Source organism: Nycticebus coucang, chromosome 7 (genome assembly GCF_027406575.1).
Source record: "Nycticebus coucang isolate mNycCou1 chromosome 7, mNycCou1.pri, whole genome shotgun sequence".
In the NCBI taxonomy this organism is placed as follows: domain Eukaryota; kingdom Metazoa; phylum Chordata; class Mammalia; order Primates; family Lorisidae; genus Nycticebus; species Nycticebus coucang.
The window spans coordinates 121,951,332-121,970,843 of NC_069786.1; the positions used below are offsets into that span (position 1 = coordinate 121,951,332).

Sequence of the window (19,512 nt, forward strand, 5' to 3'; positions counted from 1 at the left end):
AAGGGTGGTGCCTGTGGCTCAAAGGAGTAGGGCGCCAGCCCCATATACGGGAGGTGGCGGGTTCAAACCCGGCCCCGGCATAAAAAAAAAATAAAGAAAAATAAAAATAAAAAAATAAAATTACAAAAGTTGCATAGGTTGTCATGGAGCTATTTGAATCCCACCTACCCCAAAAAGAGAATAGCTGAGAAATGGACAAGGTTCTTTTGCATTGCTAACCCAATGTTCACATGATGTAGGGTAAGGGAGGGACCTTTTAACCTAGGACATTGTCACACTCCCACACACTGATTCTTAGAGATTCTGCTTTTATGATTTTTAGAAAACAATCTTGGCACAACTATGGAGTTACAGTAATATATTTTTTTTTTTTTGTAGAGACAGAGTCTCACTTTATGGCCCTCGGTAGAGTGCCATGGCCTCACACAGCTCACAGCAACCTCCAACTCCTGGGCTTAAGCGATTCTCTTGCCTCAGCCTCCGGAGTAGCTGGGACTACAGGTGCCCGCCACAACACCCGGGTATTTTTTGGTTGCAGTTTGGCTGGGGCCGGGTTTGAACCCGCCACCCTTGGTATATGGGGCCAGCGCCTTACTGACTGAGCCACAGGCGCCGCCCGAGTTACAATAATATTTTAATTATTAAATGCCAATGTTGACTAATTTGCAATATTTAATTACTAATGTAGAATGAAATAACCAAAGAAAGGTAGAAGTCATTTGAAGCTTTAGTCAAACCAATAGCTATTATCAGTGTGCTGGGACTGGAAGAGATTTACACGGTCAGCACAGAAAGGGGGCAGCACCCAGCAGCTGAGAGCTCCACGTTCAATTCACTGGAGTTGCTCCACATGACTACATTCAATTTTATGTCTTCAAAAACTACCTTTTCTCCTTTCCTTTTTTTCTTTTCTAGTTCAAATTATTCATCTAATACATTTCCCAAAAATTATTTTAAATAATTTTTCTGTGTCAAATAAATGCCATTAAAAACCAAAAGTAAAAAACAGAGAGGATAGATGTAAGATCTTTTCCCTTTTCCAGAGACTTGGTTATTCATCATATTTTGCATTACAGGGAAGAATGCTGCAGATGTTTCTTTAAACATATTTTATTTACAAAATGGACTATAGATGCTTTTTTCCAAATTTCCTATTCAGTCAAGTATTTCAAATGAACGGCCAGAATGGCAATAAACTTTATTCTTATAGGTCTTAAATTGTGGTAGAAAACTAGAGTAATTCTTTTTTTTTCATTAAATATCTGCCTTTTTAACCCTGACCAGCCTATTTCCTTTTGAGAAGCTAGAGAAAAGCAAAAATAAGAGGCAAAATATTGAAGAAAAAATAAATGAATTCAGCATAAGAACAACTAATAGTGTTCATTTTGAAACAGTTTTTAGCATGTGAAAAAAGAAATTAGGCTGGACTAAAGCTCAACAAAGACAACTCAGGCTAACTTTCTGCATTTATTTATAAATTCTTACACCCACCCATGTGTTCTGTTGTTTACTGTAAGGAAACAAGTAGTTTCATTAAGGTAACAGTAGTTAATAGTTGGAGAAAAGAAGTGAAGAAAATAATTGTCTTCTAAATGAGCGTATTATCTATCAAATGATGTACTATAATTCTGCCTCTTAGTGTTTTTGGACTTTGCATTTTTTTAATTCTCAATGGATATGAATGGCTATAACTTAAAGGAATAGGACTAATTTTGATATATATCCAGTTTAGCAAGTATTTGCTCAATACTTTAATAATTTTCCTTTAGGTTGGGCACCTACCTATAATCCCAGCACTTACTTAGGGAGGCTTAGGCAGGATTGTTCAAGGTCAGGAGTTTAAAAGCAGCCTGGGCATCATATAACCCTATCTCTATATAAAATAAAAACTATTTGCAGGACATGAATTGTAGCCCTGTGTATTTGGGAGGCTGAAGTGGGAGGTTTGCTTGAGCCCAGGAGTTTAAGGCTGCAGCGAGCTATAATCAAGCCACTGCACTCCAGCCTTGATGACAGAGCAAGATCCTGTCTCTCTCTCTCTTAAAAAAAAAAAAAAAAGGTAATTTTCCTTTTAGGCAACCAGTATAAATTTTTTTATTATGTGAAAAAAAAAAAAGAGCTTGGGAATAATATAACAAAGATGCCAAATACGCTAAGGGTTTTTCAAAGTGGCTATTTGGTATCATGGTCAGAGCTATAGCCAATTCTGAACACTTCCATGGCAGAAATGCCCAAAAGAGTAATATTGCCATGGTTCAGCTTCTTCTTTAAAAATTTCATTTTTTTTTTTTCCTTAAAGGTATTTAGAAGTACTGTGATTCGACCACACTTATCTTTCATCTAACCTTGGTCTTTTTTCAATAAAATTGCAAATTGGAAAAAAAAATTTAGAAAATATTTCGAGCTGGAATGATGCATAATGAAAGTATTGACTAACAGTTTACATCAGGGGTCCTCAAACTGCGGCCCGCGGGCCACATGAAGCGGTGTGAATTGTATTTGTTCCCGTTTTGTTTTTTACTTCAAAATAAGATACGTGCAGTGTGCATACGAATTTGTTCACAGTTTTGTTTTTTTTTTTAAACTATAGTCCGGCCCTCCAACAGTCTGAGGGACAGTTAATTGGCCCCCTGTTTAAAAAGTTTGAGGATGCCTTGTTTACATGCTTCATCATAAATGAACCTTTGAATCCATTAACATTTAAAATACGGCATCTCCACAGTCGTGGGGCTTGAGCAGATCTGTGGTCTCGCGTCACTGTACCTTTAGAAACCTGGCAACGCTGTGGTTCGCCCTTCTTGTTTCTTCCAGTGCATCTTTGTACTTCCAAATCACATGGTCACACAGCACCATGACCAGATTGTCCAGTTCATTTTGGTAAGATTCAGGAAACCTTTGAGGCCGGCAAAGCTAAGGAAAAAATGGATTACTTCTTTACAAGGTGGCCTGTGGAATACTAAACCAGGGAAAAATAAACTCAAAGACTTACTTAATTAATAGATTGTCAAATGAAAAAGAGTCCTTTGAAAACTTGAAAGGAATAATAAAATAGAAGCCTTTTTAATTTCAAGGTCACGATTTCCATCATTTCTAATTTAATGTTTCCTATTTTGGCCAATACATTTTTCACTAAAAAGCAAATTATAACACATTAAGTGCAGACCATGGAAACCATGTAGATGTGTACCAGTTAAAATGTGAACCTTTTCTATGACCTCTCACTTCTCAATTCCTCTCTTTTCCCTCTCAGGGAATATCTATTATTAATGGTTTAATGAATATTATTCTAGATTTACTTTTAGACATGGAGTTCTTTATTTAATTTTAAAATCAATTATTTTGATTTTTTTTTAAACTAGGACTTTCCCCCCATTTAAGAGTATAAGAAATCAATAAGTGAACATTTGAATGAGTATAGGTATTGGTTTAAAATGTCCTCTAATAAGTGTTGAGTCCAAGCTAGTCTTAACTCTCTGGTCAGCGAGACCCCACAAGTCAAGATGCAAAGGCGATTGACTGTGAGATGACATTACGTCCGTGGAATAAAACTGTATGGGTTCCCAACTCCTCAGGCCCAGAAATCCATCCCTCCTCTTTGGACTCCATGAGGGGAACGTTTGAAGTAGCTAAGTTATCCCATCTCAGCTTCTACTTCTTGATAAAATTCACTCCTCTTTATAAGTTTGCTTTAAACATTAGACCCAGCCATATTTTCCTTGTAAACAGAACACAGAATTTAAAGTTAGGCTGAACCATGTATTTCTAAACTGTGAGTACCCAGCTCTCCATGATGCAAGAATAAAATTCATATAGGCTGAAGTTATAAGAGTTGGATAGTATAAAACAGAGATTTAATGGAATTTATTGGGATGTTGGAGCTGGCTTAGACCAGCTTATATTTTTTCAAGTGAATTTATCGGGACCGTTTTTTTTTGTAAATCTCATGGTTACTCTTCATGTGTATTTTAAAGTTGAAATAAAATAAATTCCCAAGTTATTGTTGAAATAAAATAAATTCACAACTGATAGACCTCACTGATTTGATCACATCCACTATTTTTTGGTCCGTTCTATATACCTTGGGCAAATAGGGTAAATAACTAATCTTCGTGACAGCAATAATCACTCTTTAAATAATCAAACCTCTCTTTTCATTTTGTTCGTCCTTTAAGATCCATTAAGCACAGCAATGCCTAGATTTTCTCCATATGGATACCTATTAAAGCCTAGGGCTTTGATATTCCTTTCGTTCCTTCCTTTTCCTTTCAAACTCTCCTGTGGCCCACTCCCACTTTTAACCCAAAGATGTGCTGTCTGATAAATATATGAGTAATTTTTTTCATGGGATACACCCCCAAATTTATTTTATTCATACCTTAGGGCATGTACATATCAATACATATGCAGAGGGTGCCAAAAAAAATGTATACACATTTTTAGAGATGTTAGCTATGTCTTACTTTTCAAAGTTGAATTGAAGGTACCGTTACAGGTCAAGTGTACCCAGACATGCTACACACACATTCATTTTATCTGCAATTCATACACTTTTTGGGAATGATCAATTTTACTTACAACAAGATCTCTTAAAATGTGCAAACTTTTTTTTTTTTTTGGCATCCCTGGTATTTTATGCATATTAAGTGACTTTAAGTTGTTTTCTGGAAGTATATCCTAAAGGCTCAAGGTAGAAGAATTCTTGCACTGCAGACTGTGGACTTTCTGTCTCAGCACAGGAGAGGAAGGAAGTGGGCAGATGGCACCCTCCCCGATCTGCAGAGCGGGAACACGAAGGAGCACAGGGCTGTGGATGACGAGGTCACAAGGAATTGGCTCGGGATACACGGGCTGAATTTCAGGCCTTGGGAGTTTGGTTAGGAACAAGGAGGGTGATGGGAAATAAAAGGTTCAGCCATAGCAATGACTCTGCTGGGGCTAGAGATGAGTGTTGAGAAAACATTCAGTGTTCCCAGGAAATAACAGGAACTCAGCTGGGCTAAGAGATAGTGTCCGCCCAACCACATGCAGGTCCCTAAATGAAGGGCCTGCCACACTGCAGGAAGCACATACTGTGATGATTCTTCCAGTTCTTCTCCAAAGGGCCCCACAGTCATTTATTCAGGCCACTATGCACTGGGGAGAAGGGCAAACTCACGTATTTCAAAGATTATTGGACACAGGATCTGAATCAACATTAATAACCGGAAACCGAAGCATCCACCAGTCTGCCCTGCCAGAGTGGGACTTACAGGGGTAGAAAGAGTATCCCGACTAACATTCTGTTGACAGTAGGTCCACTAGGTCCAAAGATCCACAAAATAGTCATTTACCTCATCTGAGACATGTCATTTATATTGATAGAATTGGCTTTTGGAGCAACCTTGCACTGGGTGTTTGGTTTGTGGCCCTGGTAGGGAAGGGCCAAGTCTTCCCTCCTGGCAGGGAAGACCAGAGGGAAATGCCTGGCTTCGCCTCTCTCCCACCAAGAGGCTAAATCAAAACAGTATCATAATCACCACTGTCCCCACCCCATGCAGGGATGTTCTGATTCACTGTCCAGGTCTGACAGGGGCAGTGTCAGAGGTTTCCCTTGGCCTTCCCCACAATGGAAGCTGGGGCAAATGTTTACGTGTGGAACTCAGGTGACCCACTTGGTATTCCTGGTCTGGAACTATGAACGGTCACGTGCAGCAACTCTGGTGTGAGATGAGTATGAAGACCAGAGGCTGAGACTACTCTGGAATGAGGCTTTGGGTTGCACCACGCGGTGAGTCACCAAGGCCTTCAGAGCCACTGGCGGGGGACGGGAATCTAGGGTGGATAGCACAGGGGCGAGATAATGGGTTCATATGGGATTTCCAGGATACCAACTGCTATGACAGGGACTGTAGTTTTTCCCACCACCCTTCCTCTTCTCAGCTGCCTGTCAGGAAGAGAGGCCCACTGGAACCAAGGGGGACCTGCTTCATGCACGTGTGTAACACATCACACGCAGCCAGGAAGGAGTGCACATGGCTCAGATGTTCCTTCAAGGCAGAACTCCTGGAAGGAATGTAAACAGCTGCTACATGTTGGGGTCCACTCCAGCATTAATGCCAAGGCAGCTCTCTCCCCAGGCTGCTCTCAGTCAGTGACTGAGCTTGTGGAAGTCCCACAGCCAGGCTGCCCAGTGCAGGGATCCACTAAGAATGTGCTGTGCTCCCAGACCGCCCAGTGCAGGGATCCACTAAGAATGTGCTGTGCTCCCAGACCGCCCAGTGCAGGGATCCACTAAGAACATGCTGTGCTCCCAGACCGCCCAATGCAGGGATCCACTAAGAATGTGGTGTGCTCCCAGACCGCCCAGTGCAGGGATCCACTAAGAATGTGGTGTGCTCCCAGACCGCCCAGTGCAGGGATCCACTAAGAACATGCTGTGCTCCCAGACCGCCCAGTGCAGGGATCCACTAAGAATGTGGTGTGCTCCCAGACCGCCCAGTGCAGGGATCCACTAAGAACGTGCTGTGCTCCCAGACCGCCCAGTGCAGGGATCCACTAAGAACGTGCTGTGCTCCCAGACCGCCCAGTGCAGAGATCCACTAAGAACGTGCTGTGCTCCCAGACCGCCCAGTGCAGGGATCCACTAAGAACGTGCTGTGCTCCCAGACCGCCCAGTGCAGGGATCCACTAAGAACATGCTGTGCTCCCAGACCGCCCTTGGGTCCAGATAAGACTCTCTCATGTTGGGGACCTTCCCAGCCAGTCCTTCTTCCTTTCCTTTTCTTGTTTCCAGGACTCAGACCTCCTTTTTCCTGTCTCTTGATCCCCAGTAATTCCCCTGCACTTCTCCTTTTGTCCTGACATCTGCTTCTCAAAGGTCTGTCCTAACGTACATGATCATTGTTTATACCTCAAAAGCAGTTAAGACAAATTGCTAAAGTTTACAAAACAAATAAAAATGGAACTAAAGAGAACATGTTCATTGGTGTAACTGTTGGATAATATTATTAAGCTATGTTACTTATCATCTTACCTGAATTTTATTTGTGTCAATCAAGTGCTGTGCCATTGATTTTAGGATAATAGCAAAGAAGAACCAGGAATGCTATCAGGAAAAAAAAAAAAGATGATGAGAAATTCATTGTCCTATGGTAAAATAATTGTTCTTCATGATATTTAATATTATAACATTTTTGCCTTAAAATGAATTCTTTGAAATTAAATGAATCCCAGCAATAATATACTCTCCATTATGCGGTAGGATGATCTTTATCTAAGTTCTAATGGTAAAAGTAAATGTCAAACAGTTTAGCTTCTCAATCATGTCCAAAAACATTTTAATCTAAAACAAGTTACCGGTTAATTTGTCATGACTGCCTAAAAAATTGTTTTATAAAACATTTATTCATAGGCTGTCCTATTTTTTTTCACTTTGTTAAACAAAACTAAACATGCTTTTTATATCAAAATATATCATAGCAGGTCCACCCCTAAAATTGCAAGGGCTTAGAGGTGAGAGTAAAAACGGAAGGTCACAGATCTAAGTATCTAGAAGTTGGAAGTCAAGGTAATGAAGTGTGAGATAAAACATGTCTGATCCTCCTACCTTGACAAATATAACTTCATAACACCTTCCAATGCTGCACCAGAATGTGGGGGCCTGGGGAGAGCAGGGCCCACCCTGTCTCTTCTTGCCCAAAGCTCTGTCCTGCACTTTGAGGGGCCTGGTGCGTATGTGTGACTGTCCTGCCCACACAAAAGTGCTGTCCACAGACCAGCCCTCCTCCCTGCCACAGACAGCTCTTTTCTGGGGTCCAGGGGTGCACTCAGGTGTCAATTTGTGCCCTCTGAGGATGGACTTGGGAAAGAGACCTAAGCGGCCCCTGGAATCATGGAGGTGGGGGCTCCTGGGGTTCCTACCCCAGGTCTAGAAAGGGATGTGGGGGCTCCTGGTGGGGTCATTCTCTTAGCTACTCTCATCCCTTGGCCTATGAGGACAGGTGCAGATAGAAACCAAAGCAATTCCAGGCTGGGCGCCCCTCTTGCTGCATCTAGGGGTGGTACTTATCCCAGACATAAAAAGTTACACTGCACACACACAGCTTCAAGAATACACCTCCCTTCTCCTCTCACCTTTCCTCTCCTTCCACCACAGATAACTTTGAATTTTGTTCTAAGGGTTTTCTTTACTTCATCATTTTGCTCCCAGGACTCACACGCTGAAGGAATATTTAGTATTGCTACTGAGATGCACATCACCAGAACCACCCTGCATGGAGTCTTTTGGGATTGTTTTTCATTCAACAAATGCTGTTCTGCGGTTCATTTACATTCTAGGATGTAGCTGGGTGGGGAGTGGTCACAAACTGCCTTGACATCACGTATACAATCATTATTTACTTATTTGCTGTACTGTCAGTGGACCTTTGAATTCTATCCAGTTTCAGGCTGATATAAACAATGCTGCTACTAACTTTTTGGTACATGGTCCTAATTCCAGGGGGTTGGCTCATATGAGGCAGACTGGGGCAGCTCAGCTTAATGAAGGCGTCACTTCTTAGTAAAAAGAAATAGAAATGGCTGCCTGGTATTGGAAATGAAATGCATGTGGTAATCCTCCTACCCCCACCTTGTCCACAGGATATTTTTAGCCATCATACCAAACGTTCTAACATTTGGCTTTTAACTCAACAGACTCCCAGCCCTCCCCACCCCTCCCTCCACACCTCCACTATTTTTCCCGAATCCTCCAGGACTGAGTAAATGGAGCCCTTGCCTCTGTTTATGTCTGATGACAGATGAAGCCTCAACCCCTCTCCTGCCCGTAAGTTTCTGGGGCTACCCACTTTCCTTGGGTCTGTACATCCTGCTGCCTCCCATCTCCGGGAGCCCACCACACCTCCCTCTGGAGCACAGGACCCACCATGGGCAAAATCTCCTGCAGACGCAACTTGTCCAGTGTCTCCAGTCACTCCCAGTCTTGCTCTGGGTGGAAAGCAAAGCTGTCGCAATGGCCCGCAAGGTCTATGCTGCCTGCTGGACCTCTCCTGCTTCCCTGAGGCAGCCTGCACTCTCGTCTCCACTCGCTGGGCCCAGCCACTGCGGCTTCCCTGCCTCCTCCAGACAATCCAGCAGTGCCTCTGCCTGGCGCTTCCCCAGGTCCTTCCTCCTCTTCTGGTCCTGGACTCTGAGTATCCCAGGGCCTGCGCCCTCACTTGCTTTGCATTTTCTGCTCAAGAGTTGCCTTTCTCATCAGATCCATCCTGACTGCACTATTTATAACTACATCTTACCTTTCATCCTCAGCACTCCCAGTTGTGCTTATCTGTTCCCCACTTTTTTCCCTGAGGCCACTGTTCTCATCGTCTAACGTGCCATGTGAGTTTATCATATTGGGAGCTCACTGTTTCTATTCCCTGATAGAATGTAAACTCTGGGGTGGGGGGCAGGGATTTTTATTTTATTCTTTTATACACTCGGAGAGCCTAAGACCGTGCCTGTTGCATGGGAGGTGATCAGAACACATTAGTTGAATAAACAGAATGAATATACCCACAAGGCTAATTCAGACCAAGAAATGACTTGGCCTAAGATAATTTTATGTTAGTGAGCTCATCTTGATGGTTATTGATCCCGGTTTCTCCTTCTAGCTATTTACTAATCAGTTGTTCATCTTTTAAGTCACAATGGACAATTTAATTTAGTGTGGGATTAAATTCACGGTTATATAATAATTTAGAGTATCTTTTCACAAGCTTCTCATGGTGTGTTCTTTATGTTTCTAGAAATGCATTGTGTTTTAGCTTTGTGGGGACGAAAAACAACTGTTGCTCCACTTCCTGTCTGTAGTCAGTATAATCATTAATACACCATTGATCCTTCCCTTGGTACCTTCCTCTCACTGTGGCCACAAACTCAACAAAGCTTATGTGCGGTACGCTTAGCATTGTGAATGTTTTAGATTATTTGTAATAGTCATTCATTCTTCCTTTAGGCCAAAGCACTTCACTGGGTCTATTCTACTTTTTCCCCATGTTCTCTTGACTTATTCTCCTTTGCTGACTATTTCTCTATGCTAAATTTCAATCTAAATTTTATTCCAGAAACTACAAGAGAAATGATCTATGGAAGCGAATGCATCACGCTATCTTACAGGGTGAGCACGATCCATTCCCAGGACTAACAGTTAAAAGACCGTCTTTAAATTCTTTACCTTTAGGGTGTGCTTTACTATAGTGGAGTCATTTGATTTCAAAAGACCAGTCACATTTTTAGCCAGTTCCTCGTGTATGGTTCTCTCCTTATATGTCCTGGTCTTGAACACGAACTGAAGAAATCCAAAAAGTGAATTAGTTAAATACTTAAAAAAAAAAACCCAACAAAGCTTCAAAAATTATATTATACGAATAACTCATAGCTCAAAATTATCTTCTCATGCCAGATTTTGTCATGAAATAAATGAAGGCCCAATGAGAAGAGCAGCACACACCTGGTCCTATTCAGGGCTCGGCATAAGCAGGGCCTTGCTCACCTAAGCTCTCCTTTAAACTCTTTTTGTAGAACTCGAGAGAAAGAGCCAGAGAGCCATTTAGCAGGTTCAAGGAAACATGGAGGGCTTTGACCCACCTACTTAGGACACCACATTCCCCTTCTTCCTTCCACTGGTAACAGGTGGCATGGTAGCAATTCTTCATCCTGAAAGGGTAGAGCACCCACTCAAATAGCCAAGTGAGGAAGCACTTGCCTTCCAGAGGCTAGTAGGTGAGCTCCCCACAAGCCCAGGGTCTACCATCCCCTGCTTAGACACAGCTGTCAAGGAGTTCATGAACAATGGCTGTCAGTAATATAACAGATGCTGCTTATCTTTGTGAAATACTGGTCTTGGCATACACTTCTGAGTGCATGTAATAGCTAGTTTTTAGTATTTCTTCACATCTTCTAAGAATACCAATATCAGTTTATGCACATACATGTATTTCAAATATAAAAAGCTTATTACTGAATTATAATATTTTATTTATGTGTTGGTTTTGCCTCAAGGAAGGGCCTTTCTTCTAAGATTTCTAATTCAGACTTCACTCCAATGGAGGGTGAAGGCAGCCAAGAGATCGGCTTAAAACAGAGGCACATTTGGGTGGCACCTGTGGCTCAAGGAGGAGGGTGCTGCCCCATTTACCAAGGGTGGTATGTTCAAGCCCTGCCCTGGCCAAAACTGCAAAAACAAAACAAACAAACAAAAAAAACAGAGGCACTTTCATTTTGGGGTCTATAACCATTTCTCTGAACTTTGTAGCACATCGTCACCTAAGTAATCTCGGAGGAACCTGACTTCTCCAAGCTCAACCCAAAGGAAAAAGATGAAGCTAATGGATGCATGAAGCTAGAGAAAATCAAGATAAATCTCTCTCACGGGTTCCATGTTGGATGAGGGTCACATCACCACAAGCTATCTCACCCCACACACAGTTATTTAGCCTATTGGGCATTTCAACTAACACTGAAATACTCTTAGTTTTTAAATTTTGACCAGAATCTGTCAGTCCAACAAATCAATATGTACAATACCACTTAATTAACTTTAGGCATACATTTTTGACAGAGACATGGTGTATATGTTCATTTTGGATATTGCAGATGGAGTGAGTTAGCAGCATTTAGCACCGTTGAACTTGAAATGGTGTTTAGTTTACTTCTGAATAAATAAAATTAGCGTTGAAAATCACATCTTTCAGGGAAGTCCAATCATGTATTGGCACCAGCCCATTTGCATTCATTATACTCCTAGATATGAGGCTTAACCTCTATATGTTAAAATATAAACTTTCCCACATAGGGTAAAAAAAATATTTGGTCAAGCCCATGCTATGAACCATGCACTGTAACAAGAAGCCATTCCTGGGCTCACAGAGCTGAGTGTTTTTTGGTCCATTCCTTCTCAAGTTACAGAGGGAAAAACTGAGGTTCAGAGGGGCTGACTCAAGTTAACTATTTCACTTTACCTAGAATCTAGTCTCTTACACTAGTTTAGTGCTCTTTCTAGAGCAAAACACAAGTTGTTTATATTTTTAAAAGGTATTTGCTTTAGATATAGAAAATACATTCTAAAATACCTTAAGGAATTGTTATCAGCCTGAAATTCTGCATAGGGATATTTCTAGATTTGAACCACTTCAATGCAAACTAAATAAATAATCCCCTATATTATAAAATGAAATAGTCTTCTCAGAATATTTCAGATATCTTGGGTAAGAGTAAAGTTTATGCCAGGATGTGTCTCTCATTCATCCCTCCAAGAGCATTACAGATAAATAGTCTGACATGTGAAATGCTCATAAGGTACTTGCCTTGGTTATTGCAAAAAATTGTCACAAGACCAGTGGGTTCTAATGCAATTTTCAACGATTCTGTTGGAACTAAGAAAACACCATGCATTGAGATGGAGATGCTAGTGTGCAAAATGGATAGAATTTTTTTTCTTATCAGCCCCTTTGGAGATTGAAAGGGAGAATTGGTGTAAGCATGGGGGTGGGGTGGGGTGGGGAGCTTCCCCAGCTGATTCTCTTGAATGGCAAATCCATCAATCCCTATGATAGTTAGCTGTGACTGTAACTTAAATGGAGCAAACTAAAATGGACTTTGTAGATGGAACTGGCTTTCTGCAATTGGAACGTGGGCCTTATTGGATAAAATTATCCCACAGAGAAATTATTGTGAAGTAACTGACTATTTTTGGCAGGTGGATTATTTTAAGGAAGGGCACACACTCACGGTGCCCTTAAAATAAATGACAACCAACATTTCTCACAAGCAGTAAATATATTTATATAAAACTGTAATGAAAAATATTTCCTTACAGATGGCATCTCAGAGAGATTCATTCCAGAATGCAATTTCTAGTTCCTTCCTTTTATAGGAGCATTGGTTTTGTTATTCAAAAACAAGTTTCTAGTGGAAAAGACAAATTCTTCTCTAAGTATCTTTCTAGACATCTAGAATATATGGGTACATATCTATCCCTATATTATACCCCTATATTCTTTTTATTAAAAATTTACATCTCAAAAAGATTTAATCTATGTACAGGAAAAAAATAGAGATTTAGGTCTTCTGTGTATTATAAAATAATTTAAGATACTCTTATGTATCTCTGGGTGAGTTCTTTCTTTTCATTCAAGAGGAAGACATTTAGGTGGGAACTATGCAATTGCAAACATCATGACAAGTTCACTGGCATTAATCCACAGGCCAAGTGGAAATGAGAATATAAACATGTCCGAGTGAGCACTTGACGAAGGACGCTGGAGAGGGCAGTGCACACAGGTGGAACGGGCAAGTGGTTCATGCCAGAAGATAAAGGACTTAACATACCAGAAGCAGGTACAAATATACAGTAACTGGGAAAATGAAATAATGCCTGAGAAAACAATAAAGAGAGCTAAAAAAAATTACAGAAGAAACATAGAGCATTCAACAAACCAGGAGGAAAGGCATCTGTAAATTGACACAGGAATTTCATTCATTTGTATTGTGAACGTCCAAAGGACACTTGTTATCTCCTTTATGCTTTTCTTTCCTCTCTCTCCCCACATAAATATTTATTTGCACATGTACACATTATTTCTACATTAAAAAAAATTCATCTAGCCCATTCATTCAAAGAGACAAGATTCTAAGTAGCCAATGGGAATTCCTGATATTACTGTGGTGGGCTCTGTCCAGCTAACAGGAGGAAACTTCCCACATATTGCAGACAGTAAATGAAACGAGCCACACAGCACAGGGGATGTGATACCACCCGCGGGGGACTCCCTACCTTAATGTACGACTGGACGGAGTGGTCTAGCTGCTCCTCATGGCACTTGGCCACGATGTCGGCCAGAACCCTGGAAAAGCAAAGCTGGTCAGTGGCCTTTCTGGAGAAGGCAGAAAAACCCACTTTAGCGTATCACTGGAAGGCTTGATTAACCGGGTACTTAATAGTTACTGAGTAAATGAATGCAGCACTATCAGACTCCTGTTTTACCATGCTCACCCCCCAGTACTGGGCATTTAGTATCTGTTAATGTCTATTAGCCATTTGTGGCCTTGAAACTTCCAAACTTTATCATGTAAGTAATGTCTTATGTGTCTATAATATCACACTGGAGACCTTTTGCTGAGTTGAATGCACTAATTAGGTTCTGTGCCCTTGCTGACATTGTTTTTTTGGAAAAGGATCATTTTAGTACCTAATTAAAACATTAGACTTTTAACCTCTAATTAATAATCACATTCCATTTTAAAAGGGTTTGCCTTTCTATCTACAGGCATCACATATATGTATATGTGTTTTTGAAAAAGGAATTAGGTTAAGACCCACTGTTTTGTTGTGTTTCGCTTTTCCATTGCTGGGTTAGGGAGTAGCAGTGGTAGTCTGGGTTGATTTTTTCACATTAATAGTACCAGATATCCCAGGGTGATACTGCTCAGGAATACCTTGGAATTTCAACAGATCTATCAGCTGCAATATTTAGGAGTCTCGCCAACACAGACACATGTATTTATGCTGGAAAGAGCCCAGTTAAAAGCACAGTTGGTGACTTTTAATCTGGGTCCAGAACTGGCAAGTTAAAGTACCATGAGAGATACTTTAATTTTCCAGAACTTCAGGGCTATGCTTTTAAAAAACTAGGCTAAAATTCTACATTCTGAAAGAGGGCAATAATACGCCTGAGTTAGGGAGATATTGGAAGTATTTCAATCGCAAAAGTAATTTTTTCCCCCAGATTGCTATGACTAAGTTTTTATTTTTTAAAAAAAATGAACATCAGGGATATATGATTCAATAATTAGTTCAAAACACTATTTCTATAAAGAGGAAATCATGATTTCCAAAGTCACCAGCCAGATGAGGGATGCTGGAAGAATTTAGTACAGCCAAATATGCAGTGAAAGCAGTTAAAGAAACATTTTTAATATTTAATATAAGTTTCTGTGGGAATGTGAAATGATACAGCCATGCTGGAAAATAGTTTGCCAGTTTCTTAAATGTTAAGCTCACAATTTTCCTACCACCGAGCACGTTAAGCTTGTAATTGTCCTACCACCCAGCACGTTAAACGTGCAATCGTCCTACCACCCAGCAATTGCACCCCTGGGCATTTGTCTCAGAGAAGTGAAGACTTACATTTATAAGAAACCTGTGCATGAATGTTTATAGCACCTTTATTCATAAAAACCAAAATTGAAAAGGATCCAGATGTCCTTCAACAGATAAATCATTGACCATACTGCGGTGCTTCCGTACCACAGAGTACTACTCAGCAGCTGAATTAAAAGGGATGAACTATTGTCAGATGCAACAGTGTTGAGTAAAAATCCAGTCCTCAAAGGTTGCATATTGTATGATTATGTATCCATATGGAAGATGGAGGCAGTGGACTAACCTAGGCAAAGGGTCCATTGGCTCTCTTGGCATCATTCCTTACAACTGCATGTAAATCTACAGTGATCTCAAAATAAAAAATTTGGTTAAAAAAAGGTCTAACACATTACTAATGATAATAACAAGAGATTAGAAGGGAATGATTCAAGAGTGAGAAATATTAAAATTTGTCATATGCTAAGACAAAATTTAAACATACAATAGTAGCAGGCTGCTTAGTTACAACCAAAGTTTTATGTGACCATGGATTATAAAATCTCTTCCCCCAAGGTTGTGCTATGGGTACCTGGTGACAGTTGTAGTTATGTCATCTTCCTCATTCTGTATCAGAACCTTGAAGAGCTGATTCAATATTATAGGGAGAAAACTCATGATGGCATGAATCTTTTCCACGTTCAGTAAGTTCTGTAGTGAATTGAAAAAGGATATCAAATGAAGATGAAGCATGTTTTGGATTTAAGACTATAAAATTACTAGAAGAAAACAGAGGAGAATAGCTCCATGACATTGGTCTGAGGAATGATTCTTTTGGATATGAACCAAGAAGCACAGGCAACAAAATTGAAAGTCATTGCATCAAACGCAAAAGCATCCATACAGCTAAGGAAACAGTAGAGTGAAGAGACAACCAGTGGCATGGAAGAAAATATCTGCAAGTGAAGGACCCAGTGATGTTGTGACACCATTTTGGGCTTTTATCCTCCATTTTTAGAAAACCTGAAAGCTCCTACTTTCGTTTCTTAGTAAGCCACACCCCTCCCTATCTCCCTGGATGCGTCCCTATCTCCCGGAGTACGTCAGCCACCCACCCTGGCCTTTAAGATTGAGGGACCCTATCAGCTTTGCTTCCCACACCCCTCACCTTATACCCCCCTCATAAAAACCCTGTGTACAGCGAGCACGAGGCTCTCGGTCCCAGCTGCATCGGGGTTGCCAACAGCCCAGGCTCGAGCTTGAATGAACGACCTCATGTGATTGCATCAGTGTCTTGCTCTCTCGTGTGGTCATTGGGGACCCCGATTCTCGGGTGTAACATTTGTTGCATTGGCCAGGAAGCCCCAAGACCCCAAAAGACCCCACCGGGAGGGCCCGTAAGTGTACATGTCTTTGTGAATTCTTTCTGTACTGAGCAGGTTTTGGATTTTGGTTGGAAGATGACCTAGGTGGACACACTGGAGGGCCACTGACTGGAGGTAGTGGAAAACATTCCCACCTCCCGTGGGGAAGGCTGGGATGTGGAATCCCTAGTCTCCTATAGTGGGGATCACGTGGAATTGATCCCCATAGGGCTTTTGAGTAGGAGTGGGCTATGCCTGCTAACAAGCGCCAGGTTGTCCATTCACTTTCAGTTTTGCTTCTATTCAGTCTGCGGCCATGTCTGTCTTTGTTTTTGTTTTGTGTCTGTTGTGTTGTGTGCTGGCTGGGTGACTCTGATGATGGGACAGACTCAGACGACTCCCCTTTACTTATCCTTGACCACTTCCAGGACTTCTGAGCCCAGAACCTGGGTTTAGTGGTGAAGAAAAATAAACTTGAGACCTTTTGCAGGAGTGTTCTCGGTGCAGAGGCATGGGGCCAGGCAGGGAGCAACCATGGCACCACGGAGAGAGGGGCCTGCACTGCTGTGGGCGGCCTGGGTGCCGGGTAGATGGGCTGAGCCAGAGTGCAGGCGGCAGCGGAGGCAGCTGCACCCATACCCCTGCCCTCTCAGGCCCTGTGCTGGGCCCTGGCAATAGTGACACATGTGGCGGCGGGGCACCGGCAGCAGGACCTGGTTGAGGACCCCCCTGCCTGGCTGAAAAGTATCTTACTGCCCCGGTTGGAGAAAACTGAGGCCATAATAGTGCTTGCCCTGTGGGACAAGCCTAAGCCCAAAGAGACTAGCCTCCCTGTATCCTGTTGTGCAGAGTGAGGTGAGCCTGGAAGAGCTTTTTCCCCACCCTACCTTCCCTTGATCCAGGCACACCCTAGTGCCCAGCTGGTCCCAGGAGAGGCTGAAGTGGCAGCAGCACCACCTGTCGTAGTCCACCGCATACTTACGAGAGCCTACGGAACACATCCGGACAGCCTGGGTGGGCTGTAGACAATTCTACAGCCTTACCGCTCTGGGCAGTGGGCCCTTCTGAGGAGGGAACCCTGCACTACTGGCCTTTTGCCACGAGTGACCTATACAACTGAAAAATACAACCCCCACTGCCCTTATTGACCTATTAGATTCTATCTTTTTCACCCATCAGCCCACTTGGGACGACTGCCAGCAGCTGCTACAGGTCCTCTTCACTACTGAGGAGAGGGACCGAATCTTGGCAGAGGCACGGAAGTCCGTCTTGGACAACAATAGGCAGCCTACCGCAAACCCAGCATTAATTGAGGCTAAGTTCCCACTGACTCGGCCAGATTGGGATTTTAATATGGCAGAAGGTAAGGAGAGGCTCCAAGTTTACCGCTAGACTCTAATGGGAGGGGGGGTGTCTCTGGAAAGTGGCAAGGAAGCCGACTAATTTGGCCAAGGTAGGAAATGTACAGCAAGAGAAAGATGAGTCCCCCACCACCTTCCTAGAGTGGATCATGGAGGCATTCCGCACTCACACGCCCATGGATCCAGAGGCGGAGAATAGTAAGGCAGCTGTTATGATGGCTTTTGTTAATCAGTCAGCTCCAGACATTAAGAGAAAACTTCAGAGAATAGACAGGTTGGCAGACAAGTCCCTGCAGGACTTGGTGGTGGTGGCTGAACGAGTATACAACAACCAAGAGCACCCAGAGGAAAAACAGATGCGTGTCAGCAACAAGCAGACCAAGAACCTCACCAAGATCCTGCTCGCTACCATGGTAAGCGGCTCCAAAGAGAAGGAGCGGAGGCTGCGGAAACTGGCCGCTGGAGGAGGTAGAGAGTTGCCCCAGGGGAATCGACCTCGGCTACGGAGAGATCAGAGAGACTGGCCACTGGGCCAGAGACTGTCCAAAAAATGGGACAATGAGGATCCCCCTTGAAACCGGGCCCACGTCCTAGTGAGAAAGCATAGTGACTTTGATAATGAAATAAGTAACATTAGTATATATCTGCCTTCATGAAAACACCATTTTCAAGGACAGATTAGAGGATACACGAGTGCCTGGATGGAGATGGCCACTAGCATCTGATGTGAATTCAGAGACCACAGTCTTTAACTTAATTACACTTAGCTCATGCCAAAAGCTAGTTGAGTGAGTGCAGGCATAAGTTTGCCTACTTCCTCCTGTTTTCTGTTTTCTTTGATATTGTTTAATGAATTCAAACTGCAGGTAATGGTTTTGTCTTTTTGTATTAGTTAATAAGACAATGATAAAATGAAGTCCACAGCATAAGCTAAAAATCATTCTTTGTGTTTCCCCAATATACTGTATATGTGTGTGTATAGACAGAATTGCTTAATATTTGAACAGAATTGTTGGAATCTAAACTACTTGATAGAGAAAAATTATGGTTGTAGGACAGTGATTTTCAAATGGTGTGCTCTCAGAAGGTCTTAGGTGTGCCCCCCCAATTTTTTAAAGATTATTAATTAAATTATTTTTGAAAGAAGTTCAAAGCACAGTTAAGTATATTCTTTTTACACTCTTTTTTTAATCAACATAATTTAAGTATGCTGCAGTAGTTTATAGGTTCAAGTGTGTTGTGAGAAAAAAAAAAAGATCGCAAAGCTCTACTCTAAGAACAGTGGACATGGGGGCAGGCTGAGTGTCACACACATTTACGGTCATCCCAGACTGCCCTTACTCGATAGAGACTGCCTTAGTAAAATCAGAGCACAAATTTCTTTCAAACAAGGAATGCCACAGATTATGGACAGACAGGGTTCATGTCCTCACCCTGAGCTGAGAGGATGAGTATCAACTCCATCAACAGCCTCTGCCACGGAGCCAAGCAGGTATCTCTGAGTGGCTGGACTCCTACCCATCAGCCTGGGCTGAAACGGAGCCAAGCAGATATCTCTGAGTGGCTGGACTCCTACCCATCAGCCTAGGCTGAAACGGAGCCAAGCAGATATCTCTGAGTGGCTGGACTCCTACCAGTCAGCCTGGGCTGAAACAGGGGGAGTGGGACTGGCAAAACACTGGGCCCGGAT

At 42.2% G+C, this 19,512-nt stretch overlaps 1 protein-coding gene across 10 annotated transcripts in view; it reads right to left on the minus strand.

Moving 5' to 3' along the window:
* Positions 1–19,512, minus strand: part of DOCK10 (dedicator of cytokinesis 10) — a 277,597-nt gene that overhangs the window by 49,978 nt on the left and 208,107 nt on the right. For all 10 annotated transcript variants that reach the window (XM_053597597.1, XM_053597595.1, XM_053597593.1 and 7 more), the window contains exons 24-28: positions 15,690–15,808; positions 13,793–13,862; positions 10,193–10,306; positions 7,013–7,084; positions 2,764–2,910 (exon numbers count right to left, since the gene is read on the minus strand). In XM_053597597.1, coding sequence (XP_053453572.1) covers positions 2,764–2,910; positions 7,013–7,084; positions 10,193–10,306; positions 13,793–13,862; positions 15,690–15,808 — 522 coding nt within the window. The remainder of the gene's footprint in view (positions 1–2,763; positions 2,911–7,012; positions 7,085–10,192; positions 10,307–13,792; positions 13,863–15,689; positions 15,809–19,512) is intronic.